The sequence below is a fragment of the Mustelus asterias genome, chromosome 6 (assembly GCF_964213995.1).
Source record: "Mustelus asterias chromosome 6, sMusAst1.hap1.1, whole genome shotgun sequence".
In the NCBI taxonomy this organism is placed as follows: domain Eukaryota; kingdom Metazoa; phylum Chordata; class Chondrichthyes; order Carcharhiniformes; family Triakidae; genus Mustelus; species Mustelus asterias.
Window position 1 is genome coordinate 136,937,184 of NC_135806.1, and position 20,880 is coordinate 136,958,063.

General features: G+C 44.6%; 1 protein-coding gene across 5 annotated transcripts in view; it reads right to left on the reverse strand.

Moving 5' to 3' along the window:
* Window positions 1-18,378, reverse strand: part of htt (huntingtin) — a 222,177-nt gene extending 203,799 nt beyond the window's left edge. For all 5 annotated transcript variants that reach the window (XM_078215138.1, XM_078215136.1, XM_078215139.1 and 2 more), the window contains exon 1: window positions 18,075-18,378. In XM_078215138.1, the coding sequence (XP_078071264.1) occupies window positions 18,075-18,163 (89 nt within the window). In that variant the 5' untranslated portion in view covers window positions 18,164-18,378. The remainder of the gene's footprint in view (window positions 1-18,074) is intronic.
* Window positions 18,379-20,880: the final 2,502 nt, after the last annotated feature.

The following is a 20,880-nucleotide window of genomic DNA, read 5'->3' on the forward strand; positions in this document are numbered from 1 at the left end:
TCTCTTAACTCTACTCTGACAGCCTCTATACTCAAGGGATCCACTTGATCCCAGCTGCCTATGCATGTCATACACCTCCTCCTTCTTCTTGAATATGAGGTAGGTCCCTTCGAGCCTGCTCCGCCATTCAGTTTGATCATGGTTGATCTTCAAATTCAATATCCTGATCCCCGCTTCCTCCCATATTGCTTGATCCCCTTAGTGCCAACAGCTATATTTAATTTTTTCTTGAAATCGGACAAAGCTTAGGCCTCAACTACATTCTGTGGTAGTGAATTCCACACATTCACCACCCTCTGAATGAAGAAATTTCTCCTCATCTCAGTTCTAAAAGGTTAACCCCTTATCCTTGGACTGTGATCCCTAGTTCTGGACTCCGCCACCACTGGGAACATTCTTTCTGAATCTACCCTGTCTAACCCTGTTAGAATTTTATAAGTTTCTATGAGATCCCCTCTCACTCTTCTAAATCCAGTGAACATAATCCTTACCGACTTAGTCTCTCAATATGGATTGGTTAAAGACATAAACCAGAGAGTAGGACTAAATGGGTCATCCTCAGGTTGGCAGGCTGTGTCCAGTGGGATACTGCAAGGATCAGTGCTTCAGTCCCAGCTACTCACAATCTACATCAATGATTGGGATGTGGGGACCAAATGAAATATTTCAAGTTTGTTGATAACACAAAACTTGTTGGGAATGGGAGTTGCGAGGAGGATGCAAAGAAGATTTAGACAGACTAAGTGAGTGGACAGGAACATGGCAAATGGAAAACAATGTGAAAAAATGTGAAGTTATCCAACTCTGACAAAGTCATCCAGATTCAAAATGTTGGCTCTATTCTCTCTCCACAGCGGCTGTCAGACCTGCTGAGATTTTCTGTTTTTGTTTCAGATTCCAGCATCCACAGTAATTTGCTGATTAAAATATATATTATATATGGTATTCACTTTGATTTGAGAAACAGAAATTCAGAGTATTTCTTAAATGGGGAGAGACTGGGAAGGTTTGATGTACAAAGGTGTTCTTGTTCATAAGTAACAAAGCTAACACGCAGGTTCAACAAGCAGTTAGGAAGGCAAATTGTATGCTAGCCTTTATTTCAAGGAAATTTGAGTATAGGGGAAAATAAGTCTTGCTGCAGTTGTCTAGCGCTTTGATGAGACAGCACCTGGAGCATTGTATGCAGTTTATGTCTCTTTATTTAAGGAAGGATATAATTGTCACAGTGGGAGTGCAATGAAGGTTCAGACTGATTACTGGGTTGGCGAGATTGTTATATGAGGACTGTGGAGACTGGGCCTTTTTTCTCTGGAATTAAGAAGAATTAGAGGTGATCTCATTGAATGACGTAAAATTCTTATTAGGCTTGAGAGGGTAGATGAGAGAAGGATGTTCCCCGTGTTTTGGGGGGGGGGGGGGGGGGCTGGAACAGGGCTGAGGCAAGAGGAATTTCTTCAATCACAGCGTGGTGAATACTTGAAATCCTCTTTCGCACAGGGCTGTAAAGGCTCAATTATTGAGTATATTCAAGACAGAGATCGATATATTTCTAGATATTAAGGACATCAAAGGATATGGGACTGTGCAGGAAAATGTCTTCGAAGTAATGCATTTTGGAAGGTCTAATACAGATAGGAAATATACAGTAAATGGCAGAACCCTGAAGGATACTAATAGGCAGAGGGATCTGGGTGTACATATACACAGGTCACTGAAAGTGGCAATGCAGGTGGAGAAGATAGCCAAGAAGGCATATGGCATGCTTGCCTTCATCAGCCAGGGCATTAAGTTTAAAAATTGGCAAGTCATGTTGCAGCTTTATAGAACTTTAGTTAGGCTGCACTTGGAATATAGTGTTCAATTCTGGTCGCCACACTACCAGAAGGATGCAGAGGCTTTGGAGAGCCAGGATGTTGCCTGGTATGGAGGGCATCAGCTATGAGGAGATGTTGGAGAAACTTGGTTTGTTCTCACTGGAACGACGGAGATTGAGGGGCACCCTGATAGAAGTCTACAAGATTATGAGGGGCATGGACAGAGTGGATATCAGAAGCTTTTTCCCAGGGTGGAAGAGTCAATTACTAGGGGGCATAGGCTTAAGGTGCGAGGCGCAAGGTTTAAAGGAGATATACGAGGCAAGTTTTTTTTTTTACACAAAGGGTGGTGGGTGCCTGGAACTCTCTGCCAGGGGAGGTGGTGGAAGCAGATACGATAGTGACATATCTTGACAAATATACGAATAGGATGGGAATAGAGGGATACGGTCCCCGGAAGGGTAGGGGGTTTTAGTTCAGTCGGCAGCATGGTCAATGTAGGCTTGGAGGGCCGAAGGGCCTGTTCCTGTGCTGTAATTTTCTTTGTTCGTTGAGGTAGAAGATTAGCAATGAATGGTGGAACAGGTTTGAGGGGCCGAATGGCCATCTCCTATGTTCCATGGAAGCTGACCTTACAAGCTACACAAGAGTGTTGCGCTCAATCACTACAGAAAAAAAGCAGCAAGCTACACCACATGGACTATAACAGATCAAGAAGGCAGAGGCTCGCTACACCGTTTCAAAGGCAATTAGGAATGGACAATAACACTGCCCTTACCAGCAACATTCACAGCTCAAAAGTGATAAAAAAAAGAACACCAGAACATGTTGGAGGGGCTGAAGTACCCCTTCCTCTTCCTGTAGAAAGCACTGGCCGTTTCCAGCAGTTGAGGAGTCAAGGGACCACAAATACAAGAATAAATTATTTTAATAAAGTTTACAGCATCCGTATCCGGTGCTGGGAATTCTGCTGTGGGTAACTCACCTCCTGACTCCCCAAAGCATGCCCACCACCTCCAAGGCACAAGTCAGGAGGGTGATGGAATACTCTCCACTTACCTGGACGAGTGCAGTTTCAACAACACTCAAGAAGCTCGACACCATCCAGGGTAAAGCAGCCCGTTTGATTGGCACCCCATCTACCTCCTGCAACATTTACTCCCTCCACCGATGACACACAGTGGTAGGAGTATGTCCCGTCTGCAAGATGCAGTGCAGTAACTCACCAGTGCTTTTTTGACAGCAACTTCCCATCCCATGATCTCTATCACCTAGAAGGACAAGGGCAGCAGATATCTGGGAACATCACCGCCTGCAAGGTCCCCAAGTCGCCCGCCAACCTGACTTGGAAATATACCGCCATTCTTTCACTGTTGCCATGTCAAAATCCTGGAACTTCCCTCTCTATAACAGCACTGTGCATGCACTTACACCACTTGGTCTGCAGCAGTACAAGGCGGCAGCTCACCACCCCCAGCTCAAGGGCAAATAGGGATAGACAATAAATGCTGGTCTAGCCAGTGACACCCATGAACAAATAAAACAAAACTTTTTCTCTGGTGATCATGATAGTTTTTAAAGTTCTTCTTTCCATTTTGTCTCTTAATTTATAAACTATTCTTGGGATACTTTTTGTCTTGTACTGTGAATACAGGTACAAAATACTAGTTCAAAGTCTCTATCGTTTCCCAGTCTCATCTAAGTCACCAATGCTCTGTCACTGCTCTTGCCCTTTTTATATATTTTTAGGAGCTTTTACTGTCTGTTTTTATATTTGTCAGATTTTTTGTTCTCCAGTCTTGGAATAGTGTAGGTTAGATGGGCTTTAGATTGGTTTCACTGGTCGGCGCAACATCGAGGGCCGAAGGGCCTGTACTGCGCTGTAATGTTCATAGAAATCATCATAGAAACCCTACAGTGCAGAAAGAGGCCATTCGGCCCATCGAGTCTGCACCGACCACAATCCCACCCAGGCCCCACCCCCTTATCCCTACACATTTACCCGCTAATCCCTCTAACCTACGCATCTCAGGGCACTAACGGGCAATTTTAGCACGGCCAATCAACCTAACCCGCACATCTTTGGACTGTGGGAGGAAACCGGAGCATCCAGAGGAAACCCACGCAGACACGAGGAGAATGTGCAAACTCCACACAGACAGTGACCCAAGCCGGGAATTGAACCCAGGCCCCTGGAGCTGTGAAGCAGCAGTGCTAACCACTGTGCTACCGTGCCGCCCATGTTCTAAATGATTTTTTTAGTTATCCTTTGCAAGTTTCTAAAATTTTCCCAATCTTCTGGCCTGTCACTAATCTTTGCAGCATTGTGTATTTTTTCCTTCAATCTGATACCATTCTTAACTTCCTCAGCTACTGATTGCACATCCTTCTCAAATACAGGAACTTGATCAACACAGGGATTTCAGTTTGATCTGGAGTAATTACATACTTTAGTGCTAGGGCCATTAAATTAAGCTGCTCTTTATAAAAAAGACAAATTGACTGAGTTAATAACTTGGTTCTGTATAACCTCTTGACCCCAAACGATTCACAGAAGCGTTACCAAAACAAAAAAAGTGACTGCAAGCCACATAAAGGAGGGGAAATTAAAGCTTAGTCAAAGAGGTTGGTTTTAAAGAATATCTTAAAGGAGAAGCGTCGGGGTTTACAGTGGGAATTCTTGAGTTTAAGGCCTAGGTAACTGGAGGCATGGGTGTCAATGGTGAAGCATTTAGAGGTGTGCAAAAGGTCAGAATTGGAGGAACATAAAGGTTTGTAGAGCTGAAGGAAGTTACAGAGATAAGGAGGGTCAAGGCCATGGAGGAAATTGATAGTAAGGATAAGAATTTTAAGTTTGAGACATGGGTGGACTCAACATCAATGTAGGTCAGCAAGTACATGGCAGATGGATGAATGGGACTTGGTGGAAGTTAGGATACAGGCAGCAGAATTTTGGATAAGCTGAAGTTTACAGGGGTGAGGGGTAAGCCAGGAGAACATAGAACCTCGTCTAGAGATAGCAAAGGCATGAATGAGGATTAAACAGCTGATCAGCTAAACTGGGGACAGAAACCGGCTATGTTACAGATATCAAAGTAGGCAGACTTGCTGGAGAGGATATTAAGTCGGAGGACACAGAGGCTGCAAAGAGATTATAGACAGGTTGAGTGAGTGGACAACAAGATGGCACATGGAGTATAATATAGGGAAGTGTGAAATTATTCACTTTGATCATAAGAATAGAAAAACAGAATATTTTTTAAAAGGTGAAAAGCCTGTCAGTGTTGATGTTCAGGGAGACTTGGGTGCGCTCATATGAGGAACACAAAGTTAACATACAGATGCAGCAATTAGGAGGGCAAACGGCTTGTTGGTCTTTATTGCAAATGAATTGAAGACAAAGAAGTCTTGCTGCAGTTATACAGGGTTTTAATGGGACCATATGGGACACCATGTGTAGTCTTGATCTCCACATTTAAGGAAGGATATACTTGCATTGGAGGCAATACAGCGAAGGTTCACTAAATTGGTCCCTGGGATGAGGGGGCTGTCCTATGATGAGAGGCAGAGTAAATTGGGCTTATATTATCTGGAGCTCAGAAGAACGAGCTGCAATCTCATTGAAACCTACAAAATTCTGAAAGGGCTTGATAGGGTGAACGCTATGAGATTGTTTTCGTTGATCGGGGAATCTAAAACATGGTAGGGGCGGGCAGCGGGCACAGTGTCAGGTTAAGGAGCAATCATTTTGGACCGAGGCGAGGACAGATTACTTCATTCAAAGGGTTGTGAATCTTCGGAATTCTCAATCCCAGAGGATGTGGATGCTCCATCACTGAATACATTTAAGGCTGGGATTGAAAGACTTGCACTGTTGGGAGGGCACAGGGAGGCTGCAAAGAGATACAGACAGGGTTCCTAACTATTTCTATTACAGTTGTTGCCTGTCAAGACTGTAAATGTCGGATCGACCCGTGATACTGGAGCTCATGGATAACAGTAAACCCCAAGAGAGTTCCTCGAGCTGCGCATCTGCTACAATTGCTTCAACCGACAAAGCCTAACAGCTCAGGTAACCTGCGGTCATTAAGCATGACATCACCAACTTACTCAGACAACAGAACACAACCCACTCATGTGTAAGACACAGACGACACAAACACATTTTTAATTTTACAACGTAGCATATGCCACTTATTTGCCAGCTGAATGTACGCTAGGAAAATAATGACTTCCATAGCTATCTGGTTAGATATGTACTTGTCCTCTTCAAGGGCCCTTCATAGGCACCATGCTCAAACCCCTCCCCTAGCTCACACTCCAAAACTCATTGTGTGGAGGCCTGTTCTCCGATACATTTCTATTATTTTCCTTCTATTCTTTCCTCTAATCTGCTCCTCCACACCTAACCTCTTTTTATAAGTCACCTTGGGATGTTTTCAACATTAAAAGCACTAGAGTCACACATTCAACAGTAACTATCAGAGGGGATTGGATAGCTCTTCCAAAGAGCCAGCACAGGTATAATGGGTTGAATAGCCTCCTTATGCACTATCTGATTCTGGGATAGAAATGAAATTAGTTGCTCAGGTTTGCTGTCACCTTTCCACAATGCTACGTATAAATTTTAGAAAATCAAACTACACTGCAGAAATTAATTCCTACACAATAGCGCACATAAACATACATATTTTAATTACATTTGGAATTAATTTAATCCTGGAACTCCCTTCCTAACAGCACGGTGCATGTAATGACCACATGGACCCCCCACTGTGGTTTAAGGGAACGGCTCACCACCACCTTCTCAAGGGCAATAATTCAATGGTTGTGAGCTTCACTGCCTAGGCCAGCATTTATTGCCCATCCCTAGCTGACCCCGAGAAAGTGGCAGTGAGCTGCCCTCTTGAACCGCTGCAGTCTATCAGCCTTGGCAGTGCCACCCACATCCCACAAAAGAATAAAAAGGACAAACTTTGATCTCTGTGATGGGGTCATTTTCTTTTGTCATCATTCCTTTATATGTAATTTTTTTAATGGATGAGCAATGTACCTGAACTGAATTTCTATCTGGGTAATAAAGTGAATTGATTGAAATATGCACACACACTAAAGAACGGTAGGACGTGTATGTTCACCACCTCCACAACGAGTATTCCTGATTGTGGCCATGCTGGTTAGAACAGCACATCAGAGGCAAGGTAGCTTCTCCGAAGGGTCAACCTCATTTTGCCATTTTCTCTCTTCTGGAATTGCCAATCCGCCAGGCTGGTTCTTGAGCCTCCAGGAATTAAAGGTCAATTTCCAGGACATTGTCACACTAACCCAGTAGAAACAAAATCAGAAGAGCATTTTTTTTTTTTTAAATGCTGCATTTTATTTTTCAGTTTCTTCAAACAATTTTGTTGATTTCTTTCAAAATACTGAAGCAAGAAGGGGAACTGTGCAGTGCAGCACTCCAGATTGGTTACAATCCCACCACCGCTGACCCCAGCTAACTCTGCACGATCTGTGAACGGGGAGCTCTTCCCAGTCTGAAAAGATTTGGCCTTTCACTGGATAAACTTGTTGCAAAGGAACTATTATTAGCTCAGCGTATCACTTCATAATTCACATTTGCTTCTATTTCACAGCAGCAGATAAGAGGAACAAAAACAACTGAGCAGAGGGGGCCATTTTAAGAAAAGTGTAACAAACAAAAAAAAGTTAATAGTGATCAAGTACAACCTCAATTCTCTTCACTGTACCAAGCTAATGGACCAGCAATTCATACAGAATACAAGAGAATTTTACAGCACAGATACAGGCCACTCAGCCCAACTGTGTATATGATCCAGGAGGTGCCCCATTCTATTCCTTTCTCCCTGGTGTTTATCTAGCTTCCAGCTAAATGCATTTGGGGTATTCGCTTTGTGGGAGTTAGTTTTACATTCGAACGCACTCTGGGTAAAGAGGTTTCTTCGGAATGCATTTATTATCTTATGTTCCACTTTTGTTTCATTATTAAAATCATACAATGCAGACTCACGTATTTAATGCATACATTTTAATACCGTAAATAATGTCACAAAAACCCTAAAGTTATTAGACGGCTGATGTTCAGAGAAGAGAAGTGAGAGGCGATTCATTTTGTCAGGAAGAATGTGGAGACACAGAATAAAATAAAGGGAGAAACTCTGAAGGAGGTGCAGGAACAAAGAACAATACAGCACAGGAACAGGCCCTTCGGCCCTCCAAGCCTGCGCTGCTCATGTGCCCACTAGACCATTCTTTTGTATCCCTCTATTCCCAGTCTGTTCATGTGGCTATCTAGATAAGTCTTAAACGATCCCAGCGTGTCCGCCTCAATCACCTTGCTTGGCAGTGTATTCCAGGCCCCCACCACCCTCTGTGTAAAATACGTCCCCCTGACATCTGTGTTGAACCTTGCCCCTCTCACCTTGAACCCATGACCCCTTGTGTTCGTCACCTCTGACCTGGGAAAAAGCTTCCCACTGTTCCAGAGAGGTCTCAGGATGGCGTGTGGCTTAAAAGGGAACTTGCAGGTGTGGGCATCCCCATGCATCTGCTGCCCTTGTCCTTGGCGGAGGTTGCGAATTTGGAAGGTGCTGTCAAAGTAGCCCTGGTGAGTTGCTGCATTGTATCTTGTGGATAGCATACACTGCTGCCAGTGTGTGTGAAGGGAGTGAATGTTTAACATGGTGGATGAGGTGCCAATCAAGAAGGATGCTTTCTTCTGGAATTTAACAATCTTGAGAGCTGCTGGAGCTGCACTCATCCAGGCAAGTGGAGAGTATTCCATCACACTCCTGACTTGAGTTTTGTAGATGGTGGACAGATTTGGGGAATCAGGAGGCGAGTTATGCCTTGCAGAGTTCCCAGACTCTGACCTGCTCATGTAGCCACAGTATTTATATGGCCAGTCCAGTACAGTTTCAGAACAGAGTTATCTAGTCAAAGATAACCCCCAAATAGTGATAATTGGGGTTTCAGCGATGGTAATACTTTCAATGTCATGGGGAGATGGTTAGATTCTCTCTCATTAGAGATGGTCAGCGCCTGCCACTTTTGTTGCACAAATGTTACTTGCCCGCTCTGACGAAGGGTCATCTGGACTCAAAACATTGGCTCTATTCTCTCTCCACAGACGCAGTCAGACCTGCTTAGATTTTCCAGTGTTTCCTGTTTTCATTTCGGATTCCAGCATCCACAGTATTTTGCCTTTACTTGCCACTGTTCAGGTTGGGCCTGAATATTGTCCAGGTCTAGCTGCATTTGGATATGGGCTGCTTCTGACTCTAAGGAGTTGTAAATGGAACTGAACATTGTGCAATCATCAGCAAACATCTGCATTTCTGACCTTATAATGGAAGGAAGTCATTGATGACGTAGCTGAAGATGGATGAGCCTAGGATACTACCCTGAGGAGTTCCTGCAGTAATGTCCCAGTACCGAGATGACGGAGCTCCAAAGCTACAAACATTTTTCACTGTGCTAGGTATGATTCCAACCTGTGGGAGTTTGCCTCCTGATTCCCAGTGATTCCAGTTTTCCAAAGATTCTTTGATTCTACACTTTGACTTCAAGGGCAGTCACTCTCACCTCAAGTCAGCTCTTTTGCCCATGTTTGGACCAAGGTCATAACAAGATCAAGAGCTAAGTGGTCCTGGTAGAACCCAAACCGAGTGCAAGTGAGCAGGTTATTGCTAAGTGCCACTTGGTAGCATTGTCAAAGACATCTTCCAACACTTTACTGATGATCAAGAGTAGATTGATGGAGCTATAATTGGCTAGTTCTGGAGTACAAATCTTCAGTGCTATTGCAGGAATATTGTCATGGCCCATAACCTTTGTAGTGTCCAGTACTTTCAGCCTTTCTTGATATCATGTGGAGTGAATCAAACTGGCTGAAGACTGACATTTGTGATGATGGGATCTTCAGGAGGTGGCTGAAATAGATCACCCCTTGGCATTTTCGGCTGAAGGAGGAAAGAGAGGGGTCTAGGCAGAGGATCCCACAGCTTGCAGCCTTGGCTGTTTTAAGTGCCAATGGTGAAAGAGTTAAAATTGGAGATGACATGCGGCAAGAATTAGCAGAGCTCAGAGATCTTGGGAGGACTTATCAAGTTAGGGAGAGGGGGGAGGGGTGAGGTCATGGCGGGATTTGAAAACAAGCATGGGAGATTTAAAACTGAGAAGCTTCCCAACTGGGAATCAAATGCAAGTCAGCAAGCATAGGAGTGAAGAGCAAATGGGACTTGGGGTGAGTTAGGGTGTGGGCTACAGAGTTTTGGATGAGCTCAAGTTTACAAAGGGTGCAAGGAGAGAGACTAGCCAGGAGAGCAGAAGGACTTGGCTGCCAATCGACACACTGCTGCATTCTCAGAAGTGCCTTCCTTTTTGAAAAGACTGGTGCTGTAGCTGTCTGTTCAGTGCATATTAAAATTTAAATGGTAAGGCTATTTACCATTTCCAAGCGATATGGAAGCACCTTGCTCGTGCCTGCTCCATTCCGTAATGTATCACTAAGACTACTAACTCACTGACTAAGTTTATTGATGCTGTACCACTCCTGAGTTTTGAAATAATTTGATTTTCTATTAGTTAAAGTTAATTTATTAGTCACAAGTAAGGCTTACATTAACACTGCAATGAAGTTACTGTGAAAATCCCCTAGTCACCGCAGTGCTGCGCCTGTTCGGGTCAATGCACCTAACCAGCACGTCTTTCAGAATGTGGGAGGAAACCAGAGCACCCAGAGGAAACCCATGCAGACACGGGGAGAATGTGCAAATTCCACACAGTGACTCAAGCCGGGAATCAAACCCAGGTCCCTGGCGCTGTGAAGCAGCAGTGCTAACCACTGTGCTACCGTGCCAACCCTGTTCATTCACGAGTTGAGATCACTGGCATGGTGGCATTTATTGCCATTCCAAGATACCCTAGGATGGTGGGCCACTTTCTTGAAATCCATGGTGGTTTTATACAACTGCATGGTCTGCTGTACCACTTCAGAGGGTAACAAGAATATTGTCCATTGATAAGAGCTACATTTTGCTGTCATTTTTTGAGCAATTTGAGCTCAGTATCAAGTAATTTAAGGTTTTCACTTACTAGTGCATGAGAATTTTACAATATTCAAAATTCAAGCGCTGCAAGTGTCTAGGCTAATTTCCCATACCTCTGAACAATTTAAGTGAGCAGGTAAAAATTGCATATTTTCCACATTTACTCACACAAAATGTTAGAACATAGAACATAGAACAGTACAGCACAGAACAGGCCCTTCGGCCCACGATGTTGTGCCGAGCTTTATCTGAAACCAAGATCAAGCTATCCCACTCCCTATCATCCTGGTGTGCTCCATGTGCCTATCCAATAACCGCTTAAATGTTCCTAAAGTGTCTGACTCCACTATCACTGCAGGCAGTCCATTCCACACCCCAACCACTCTCTGCGTAAAGAACCTACCTCTGATATCCGTCCTGTATCTCCCACCACGAACCCTATAGTTATGCCCCCTTGTAACAGCTCCATCCACCCGAGGAAATAGTCTTTGAACGTTCACTCTATCTATCCCCTTCATCATTTTATACACCTCTATTAAGTCTCCCCTCAGCCTCCTCCACTCCAGAGAGAACAGCCCTAGCTCCCTCAACCTTTCCTCATATGACCTACCCTCCAAACCAGGCAGCATCCTGGTAAATCTCCTCTGCACTCTTTCCAGCGCTTCCACATCCTTCTTATAGTGAGGTGACCAGAACTGCACACAATATTCCAAATGTGGTCTCACCAAGGTCCTGTACAGTTGCAGCATAACCCCACGGCTCTTAAACTCCAACCCCCTGTTAATAAAAGCTAACACACTATAGGCCTTCTTCACAGCTCTATCCACTTGAGTGGCAACCTTTAGAGATCTGTGGATATGGACCCCAAGATCTCTCTGTTCCTCCACAGTCTTCAGAACCCTACCTTTGACCCTGTAATCCACATTTAAATTTGTCCTACCAAAATGAATCACCTCACATTTAACAGGGTTAAACTCCATTTGCCATTTTTCAGCCCAGCTTTGCATCCTATCTATGTCTCTTTGCAGCCTACAACAGCCCTCCACCTCATCCACTACTCCACCAATCTTGGTGTCATCAGCAAATTTACTGATCCACCCTTCAGCCCTCTCCTCTAAGTCATTAATAAAAATCACAAAGAGCAGAGGACCAAGCACTGATCCCTGCGGCACACCGCTAGCAACCTGCCTCCAATCCGAAAATTTTCCATCGACCACCACCCTCCGTCTTCGGTCAGACAGCCAGTTGCCTATCCAATCGGCCAACTTTCCCTCTATCCCACACCTCCTCACTTTCATCATAAGCCGACCATGGGGGACCTTATCAAACGCCTTACTAAAATCCATGTATATGACATCAACTGCCCTACCTTCATCAACACACTTAGTTACCTCCTCAAAAAATTCAATCAAATTTGTGAGGCACGACTTGCCCTTCACGAATCCGTGCTGACTATCTCGGATTAATCCGCATCTTTCTAAATGGTCGTAAATCCCATCCCTAAGGACCCTTTCCATCAATTTACCAACCACCGAAGTAAGACTAACCGGTCTATAATTACCAGGGTCATTTCTATTCCCTTTCTTAAACAGAGGAACAACATTCGCCATTCTCCAGTCCTCTGGCACCATCCCCGTGGACAGCGAGGACCCAAAGATCAACGCCAAAGGCTCTGCAATCTCATCCCTTGCCTCCCACAGAATCCTAGGATACATTTCATCAGGCCCAGGGGACTTATCGACCTTCAGTTTATTCAAAACTGCCAAGACATCCTCCCTCCGAACATCTATTTCCTCCAGCCTATTAGCCTGTAACACCTTCTCTTCCTCAAAAACATGGCCCCTCTCCTTGGTGAACACTGAAGAAAAGTATTCATTCATCACCTCGCCTATCTCTACTGCCTCCATACACAAGTTCCCACTACTGTCCTTGACCGGCCCTAACCTCACCCTGGTCATTCTTTTATTCCTCACATAAGAGTAAAAAGCCTTGGGGTTTTCCTTGATCCGACCCGCCAAGGACTTCTCATGTCCCCTCCTAGCTCTCCTAAGCCCCTTTTTCAGCTCATTCCTTGCTAACTTGTAACCCTCAATCGAGCCATCTGAACCTTGTTTCCTCATCCCTACATAAGCTTCCCTCTTCCTTTTCACAAGACATTCCACCTCTTTCGTGAACCATGGTTCCCTCACTCGGCCATTTCCTCCCTGCCTGACAGGAACATACCTATCAAGGACATCCAGTATTACTTGTCTAGTGACATTACCACTATTCCACCATGTTAATGGTGGAATAGTGGTAATGTCACTAGACAAGTAATCCAGAGGCCTTGGATAATGCTCTGGGGTAGTGGTGGGCACATGCAGCCAATCTGGGTTCTGAGTACAGCCCACAAGACATTTTGTTGACCGTTGCCCACACGCAAGGTTGCCACATTCTACTGGTTTCCATCAGCGTAGTCTTTTTCCTATCGGTATGAATGAAGTGAGGTGCGTGCTGACTGGGCACAACATTGCGCAGAATGCAATTTTACAGATGTACCATAGAAAGCATTCTTTCTGGTTGTATAACAGCTTGGTATGGTTCCTGCTCTGACCAAGACAACAAGAAACTGTAAAGGGTCATGAACGAAGCCCAGTCCATCACACAAACCTGCCACCCATCCATTGACTCTGCCTACACTTCCCACTGCCTCAGAAAAGCAGCCAGCACAATCAAGGACCCCACACACCCCGGACATTCTCTCTTCCACCTTCTTCTGTCAGAAGAAGATACAAAAGTCTGAGGTCGCATACCAACCGACTCAAGAACAGCGTCTTACCTGCTGCTAGACTTTTGACTACCATATATTAAGCTGATCTTTTTCTACGCCCTAGCTATGACTGTAACACCATATTCTGCACCCTCTCCTTTTCTTCTCACCTATGCACTCTATAAAGGGTATGTTTTTGTCTGTATAATGCACAAGAAACAATACTTTTCACTGTATAATAACAATAATAAATCAAATCAAAAACATTGACTGTGAGAGCTCCCTCTGTGTCAAAGTGTAAATATTTTTGTTTTTACCATTTGAAGTTGATGACAGTTCTATCAATATGTAAATCATGGAATCATAGAATCCTACAGTGCAGAAAGAGGCCATTCGACCCATCGAGTCTGCACCAACCACAATCCCACCCAGGCCCTATCCACATATCCCTACATATTTACCCACTAACCCCGCTAACCTTTGCATCCCAGGGCACTAAGGGGCAATTTAGCAGGCCAATCAACCTAGCCCACACATCTTTGGAGTGTGGGAGGAAACCGGAGCACCCGGAGGAAACCCACGCAGACACAGGGAGAATGTGCAAACTCCACACAGACAGCGACCCAAGCCGGGATTCGAACCCAGGTCCCTGGAGCTGTGAAGCAGCAGTGCTAACCACCGTGCTACCGTGCCGCCCAAAATGGTTAAGTATTTTCTGTAACTTATGAAATATCACCGGTATGGAGGGATTGCTAATGAGGAAAGGATAAACAGGTTGGGACTCTGCACACTGGAATTGAGAAGAATGAGATGTAATCTCCAAAGATGTGCAGGTTAAGTTGATTGGCTATGCTAAAATTGCCCCACAGTGTTAGGGGGATTAACAGGGTAACTACATGGGGTTACAGGGATAGGGCCTGGGTGGGATTGTTGTCAGTGCAGGCTCGATGGGCCGAATGGCCCCCTTCTCCACTGTAGGGATTCTATCTCATTGAAAAAGAGGATGTTTTCCCCTCATGGAAGTATCTAGGACCAGAGGCATAGTCTCAGAATAAAGGAGCGTCAATTTAAGATTGAGATGAGGAGGAATTTCTTCTCCGAGGGTTGAGTGTCTTTGGAACTCCTTGCCTCAAGAGAGCTGAGGGGGCAGAGTCCTTGTGTACATTCAAGGCTGAGATCGATAGATTTTTGATCAGTAAGGGAATCAAGGGTTAAAGGGAAAGGGCAAGGAAGTGAATGTTCGAAATGTCGGATCAGAACAGGCGAGAGGAGTCAAATGGTCTACTCCTGTCCCTATTTTTTATGATGATATGAATCAAAGAGTGCATAAAACCATTGGCCTGCTTTTAATTAGAGCTTGGAGTATAATTGGCAAGTACAGTGAAAGTTGATGGCAGTAAATGTACTATGCATCATACTGGAAGTCATTTGCAGGGTTTACAAGAATTTTAATAACTATATACGAGCTGATTAAATTACTTTCAACTCTATTTTCCCACGGTGAACATAAGTGAGAGAGTGTGTGGTGTGGCGAGGGGCGGTCCATGATGCTCAATCACCAGTCAATTCAAAATCAATGCAAGACTATCATGGATCATGAGATCCTTTGCAACACCGTTCATTAGGCTGGGGAAGTTGGGATCAAAGGATTTTTCAATTCGGTCACCAACTTTCCAATGGAATCCAAGAAGTAAACTCTGTTGTAACACTGGGTCCTGCACAGAACGCCTAAACTCTTGTCAGATGCCATTAGCTGTTATACGCTTATGGCTACATCACATCTATACCAATCATCTCCCGCAAAATCACTGGCAAACATCCCAAGTATATGTCTCCTGCAAAGAATAAAGGCTAGTGCCAAATGAAGCAAAAAGTATATTGTCTGCAATAAATGGTAACATTAGACATGTGAAAATGGTAGTAATTCCACTTACATTTCTCATAGGGTTACCTGAACTCTTTAATGCATTGTATTTCACTCCCCATTAGCTATTATTACTGACAGGAACTGTGGTAGTGTGTTACATACATCCGCTTATCAGTCAGGTTTATGAACAAACATCGCTGTATTCGCAAAATCAGGGTCCTTGTATTCAAATCCGCATTTTCCAAAAGTCATCAGAATTGATGCTCCCAGAAAAATATTTGCCTTGCAAGGGGTCAGAGATGGCGCTGGAGCATGGCAACTTCTTGTAAGCTGTGCCCAGCATGCCTTCTAATTCTCTATCTTTTACTCTCATTCTATGCTTCTAAAACTTTGTTCTAACTCTTTAAAAATCTTTAACAATACTTTCACATTGATCTTTCTCTACACTCTAACTATGACTGTAACACTACATACTCCACTCTCCCCTTTCCTTCTCTACGTACGGTATGCTTTGTCTGTCTAGTGCGCAAGAAATACTTTTCACTGCATACTAATACGTGACAATAATACATCAAGTCAAAAAGGTTAGCATTTTAAATAATGCATAACTAGAAATAAACAATAATATAGTTCCCTTGCACCTTATCTCGGAGAATCTCACACAATGACTAGACTAAGTGTCTCTTGTTACATGGGATTCATCAGCAGGAGCAGAAGAGTGTCAATGTACAGTGAACACTCCCACTGTATAGATTTCACCTAGCTACATTATCAACTGCAGGTATTTAACAAGACCTTCAAGTTGGGAACTTTTTATCAGCTGATGCACTATTACCTCACCCCAGTTTCACTTTTTATGCTACCTGCCCCACCCCATATCCAGTCAGTTGATTCTTAACAATATTGTCCTTATTCAACTGCAGATAGCAAGAATGTAAACATCCTGCTTCAAAATCGGTGACCAAACGTACTGGGCAAGTGTGATTAAAAACTCCCCTCCTCAAGATTGAACACACAGTTCAGTATCTCACAAAGCTGTTGAGTTTCAATGGGAAATGCAACAGCAATGCTGCTGAGTGCATGAGGAGCAAGGGAGGATCCCACACCAATATCCCACCCTCACTCCATTTTCCATAACTCATCTTAGCTTGCACCCTATTTTTAAAAAACAGTATTGCCTTCTTCTTGCATTCTCTGTCCAGAGGCAAGTCTGACCCACTGCACCACAACTTCCATGAATGGGGCAAGGAGCAGGTCCCAAATCCACCACAGTTGAAACAGGTGTTGAACCCTCTGTTGTTGGCAACAGTCTGATCTACACCAACTGTCCAGCCAGTTGAGCTAACTAGCCCCCGAAGGAGTCGGAGTTGCTGTGGCAACATACATTTTTACATGTTGCCGTCACCTGGAGCAATGGATAGTGATGGTAGACGCTCCAATTTCCTTCCGTCACATGGTTGAGCAGGAATCTCTCCCACTTTCTCCACCTGCCTTTGGTTTATGTTGGAAGGATTTACAAGTTGATCAACATGTTGGCCCACATTATGAATGCACCTGTCCTGGAGTGGGAATCGAATCCAAAGCTTCTGGCTCAGAGGCTGGGACATAACCCACGGTTCCACAAAACCTTCAGGTATTGTCCATTAAATCCATCTCTCTTTACAATGTCATCCATCTCTGCAACAAATATTGATGCAATCCCAGAGAAAATATATAGAAATTTACCCAGATATATATACACACACCTAATTTACAGCGTTCTCGGTTTCAGATTTATAACAATACAGTTTATTTTTTGTTGCTCTATTTCCCCACCCCCAACCCTCCAGCAAAAATAGGCATGGACTACCTGAAGGAAAACAGTGCCATCAATGTGAAAACATCTGGCACACAACACTACAAACAGCAGCAATAAACACAGAATTCAGACAGCAAAAGAACAGATCCCTGATCATTTCTCAGACTTCCTTCAAACACTCAGAAACTGTATTTGACCATGTGCATGTGTATTTTTGAGCCTACATCAGAAGACGTGTGGCAGTATGCTTGCTGCCAACTCATTAATTTCTGCACTTCTTTACATGTTTCTGCATGTCAGTGCATTTGTGCATATTAGTGTTTTTGAGTGTGTACATGTTTCTGTGTACTAATGTGCCAGCATGTCAGTTTTTTGCATATTAGTGTTTGTGCATACAAGTGTGTCTATATTTTTGTGCAGTGTTTTTGCACATTATTGTATTTATGCGTATGCGTGCCAATACACGTGTATCAGTGTGTGCTTTTGCATGCATGTCAGCATGTGCCATGTATCATCTTGTCTTCATGTGCACCGGCATGTGCCTTTGCGTGTGCTAGAGCATGCCTTTGCACATGCCGGAGCATGTTCTGTGCATGTCAGAGTGTGTTCTGAGCATGTCAGAGTGTGTTCTGAGCATGTCAGAGTGTGTTCTGTGTGTGTTCTGTATGTATGCATACATGTGATTTTGTGCCCAATTTGTGTCCTTGTGTGTGTTTTTCTGCGCGTGTGTAGCATTTTTTTCGGTTGGTGTCACTCTCGGGATGCGTTTACTCACTGTTTCTGTCCCAGCTCCTCGGTGGATGGTCCCTGCTGGAATGACTTTAGTGACTCGAAGGCCTTCATCAGTTTCTCCATGGTTGCCATTTTATTATGGAGACAGGTATATAAATATATATATAATCAGGGCGGCAGGAGAGGCGTTCGGGAATTTTAGTCCTTGCAAAGTGATTTTAATTCCAACTGCAAACACACAAAAACCAGCACTGGAAGTCGGTGCTTGTCGACAGCTGTGGGGCTCCTAGCTGCAGCACACACACCGACCGAAGCGTCCACCATCGTCAAGCGCCGCCGCCATCTTGCTGAGGAAGTGTCCCGCTCTCCGCGCCCTGCAACCTAACCTGACGCTGCCGCCTGCCCCGCCCCACCAGCTGATAGATGGCCCTATAGACCAATCGACACTCGGCATTTGGTCTTTTGAACCAATCAGACTTGCTTGGAGGCGGGAGGGAAGAAGACATCCTAACTTGACGTTAAGGCCGAGAGATCACGCCTCCGAATACTGATTGATGGGCCACAGCACCAATCGGTGATTGGAATTTGAGTCCCCTAGACCAATGGTGCCAGTTTAGAGGCGGGACATATTGGAACAACATTGCCCGACACAGGACCCGCCTCCCGCACCCAATTGATGGACGTACTAGCCAATAACCGACCGGGATTCAGTCTCCATAGACCAATCACGGTAGTTTGGGGGCGGGACAGCCTGATGATACGTCCCTCCAGATGATTGATGGCCGTATTGACTAATAGGAGATCGCTCCTCGGCCATTGACGGATGATTGATGTACATATTGGCCAATAGGCGATCGGTACTGGGCCATTGAGGGCGGCGCGAGGGGGAGATGGAGTCGGAGCCTCACGGTGCAAACCCAGTTTGGCGCCCAAACTGGTGAGTGAGGGCTCTGCTAACCAGTCAAAGATCAGGTGGCGGGCCAATGAGAAGAATGATGTGGAGTTGCCGCTGTTGGACTGGGGAGGGCACAATAAGAAGTCTCACAACACCAGGTTAAAGTCCAACAGGTTTATTTGGTACCACGAGCTTTCGGAGCGCTGCTCCTTCATCAGGTGAGTGGAGAGTTGAGTTCACAAACAGGGCATATATAGACAGAGACTCAATTGCAAGATAATGGTTGGAATGCGATTCTTAACAGGTAATCAAATCTTTACAGGTGCAGACACTGCGAGTGGAAAGAGGGATAATCACAGGTTAAAGAGGTGTGAATTGTCTCAAGCCAGGACAGTTGGTAGGATTTTGCAAGCCCAGGCCAAATAAGAAATAAGAACATAAGAAATAGGAGTAGGCCATCTAGTCCCTCGAGCCTGCCCCGCCATTCAATAAGATCGTGGCTGACCTGATAGTGGTTTAGTTCCACTTACCCGCCCGCTCCCCATAACCCTTAATTCCCTTATTTATCTATCTACCTGCGACTTAAACATATTTAACGAGGTAGTGTGAGAGAATATACTCTCATCAGAAGATCAGTTAAAACTTGTATGTTGAAATGTGATGAGATCAGTATGTTAATCAATTATGATCAATGTATGTTGACCAATGTGATGGAATCAGTGCGTTAATCACTTATAATCAATGAATGTAAGCAGTAACAGCCTTGGGAAACAATGGTTGTTGTTCAGTTACTCAACTTAATGTGACTATAACTAAAAAGGAAAGAATGAAGTAAATATGTTCTCTTTGTTAGTATTCGGCTTAGGCTAGCTAAGCCACGATTGTTGTATAAACAGAACGATTTGGGCAAGGACAAAGGTTGTAACTACAATGGTTTCATGAAGCAAGTAATGCATCAATTAGTGACCAATCCAAAACAAGGCAGATAACCAGTAGGCTCAGCAACAATAGTGGTTAAAGAAAGCCAACCTTGGGGATGAGATAAGGGATCTCGGGTCGTGTAACTGCAGCAAGTATAAAAAGACTAAGCGAGCGGTTCGTTGGATTGTTCCGGACATCCCGGCTTTGTTGTCTTGTACTGGAGAATAAAGTCTTACTACCTGGAAGATCAAGACTCAGACTCTCTGTTTCAATTGGCTAAAGTCCTTTGTCGTCCTGGGGAACCACAACAAAAGTTGGCGCTGCGAGCAGGGTTGGTGTGAGATCACCCGGAAAAGTGAAGTCCGGAAGGAGCGGGGGAGGCGGTGGTCTGACCGGGGCCGAGAATCCCAAAGCCGGCATTCTGGTAAGCAGACTTGCATTGCATGTAAATCCTTGTTGTCGGAAAGGGATCTCGAGGCCCGGCGCACCCGGTTCTCTGCCGGTCCTGGATCTCCCCAACCCAAAAGATACCCTGCGTAGATAAAACTAAATTGTGTAAAATATTTTGAGAGACTGAGTCCGATCTGAAGGCTAGAGGTTTGCATGCAAAGCGCGCTGCGAATGCTGTATTGTCTGTGAATGGGTAAAAAGTGAGACGCTACAAAAGACGAACGCTAATTGATGCAAGTAGGTTAGTCGAGTGGTTTGGAGCGGATTCCAGGTTACGACATGCCCAAGGAGAGTAAGTATAGGAAGGCCTGCCAGTCCGAACCTACCCAGGACCTCGGGTAAAGGACGTCAACCGAGAGGAGGAGAGGTCTATGAGAGATTGCTCTCCTGCCTAATACGGTAGTCAGGGTTACTGAAGTTCAAATCGGTAGAAAAGGAGGGACGAAGGGGACGATTAGTTGAAGTGTGACAAGGGGCTGTGAGGGACCACCCTGTGATAAACGGTCCAGAACAGCGGTGCAGGGATTGATGGTGAATGTGGGATTCAGGACGCAGTCAGAATAGTGACGAGCCGCTTAGAGAA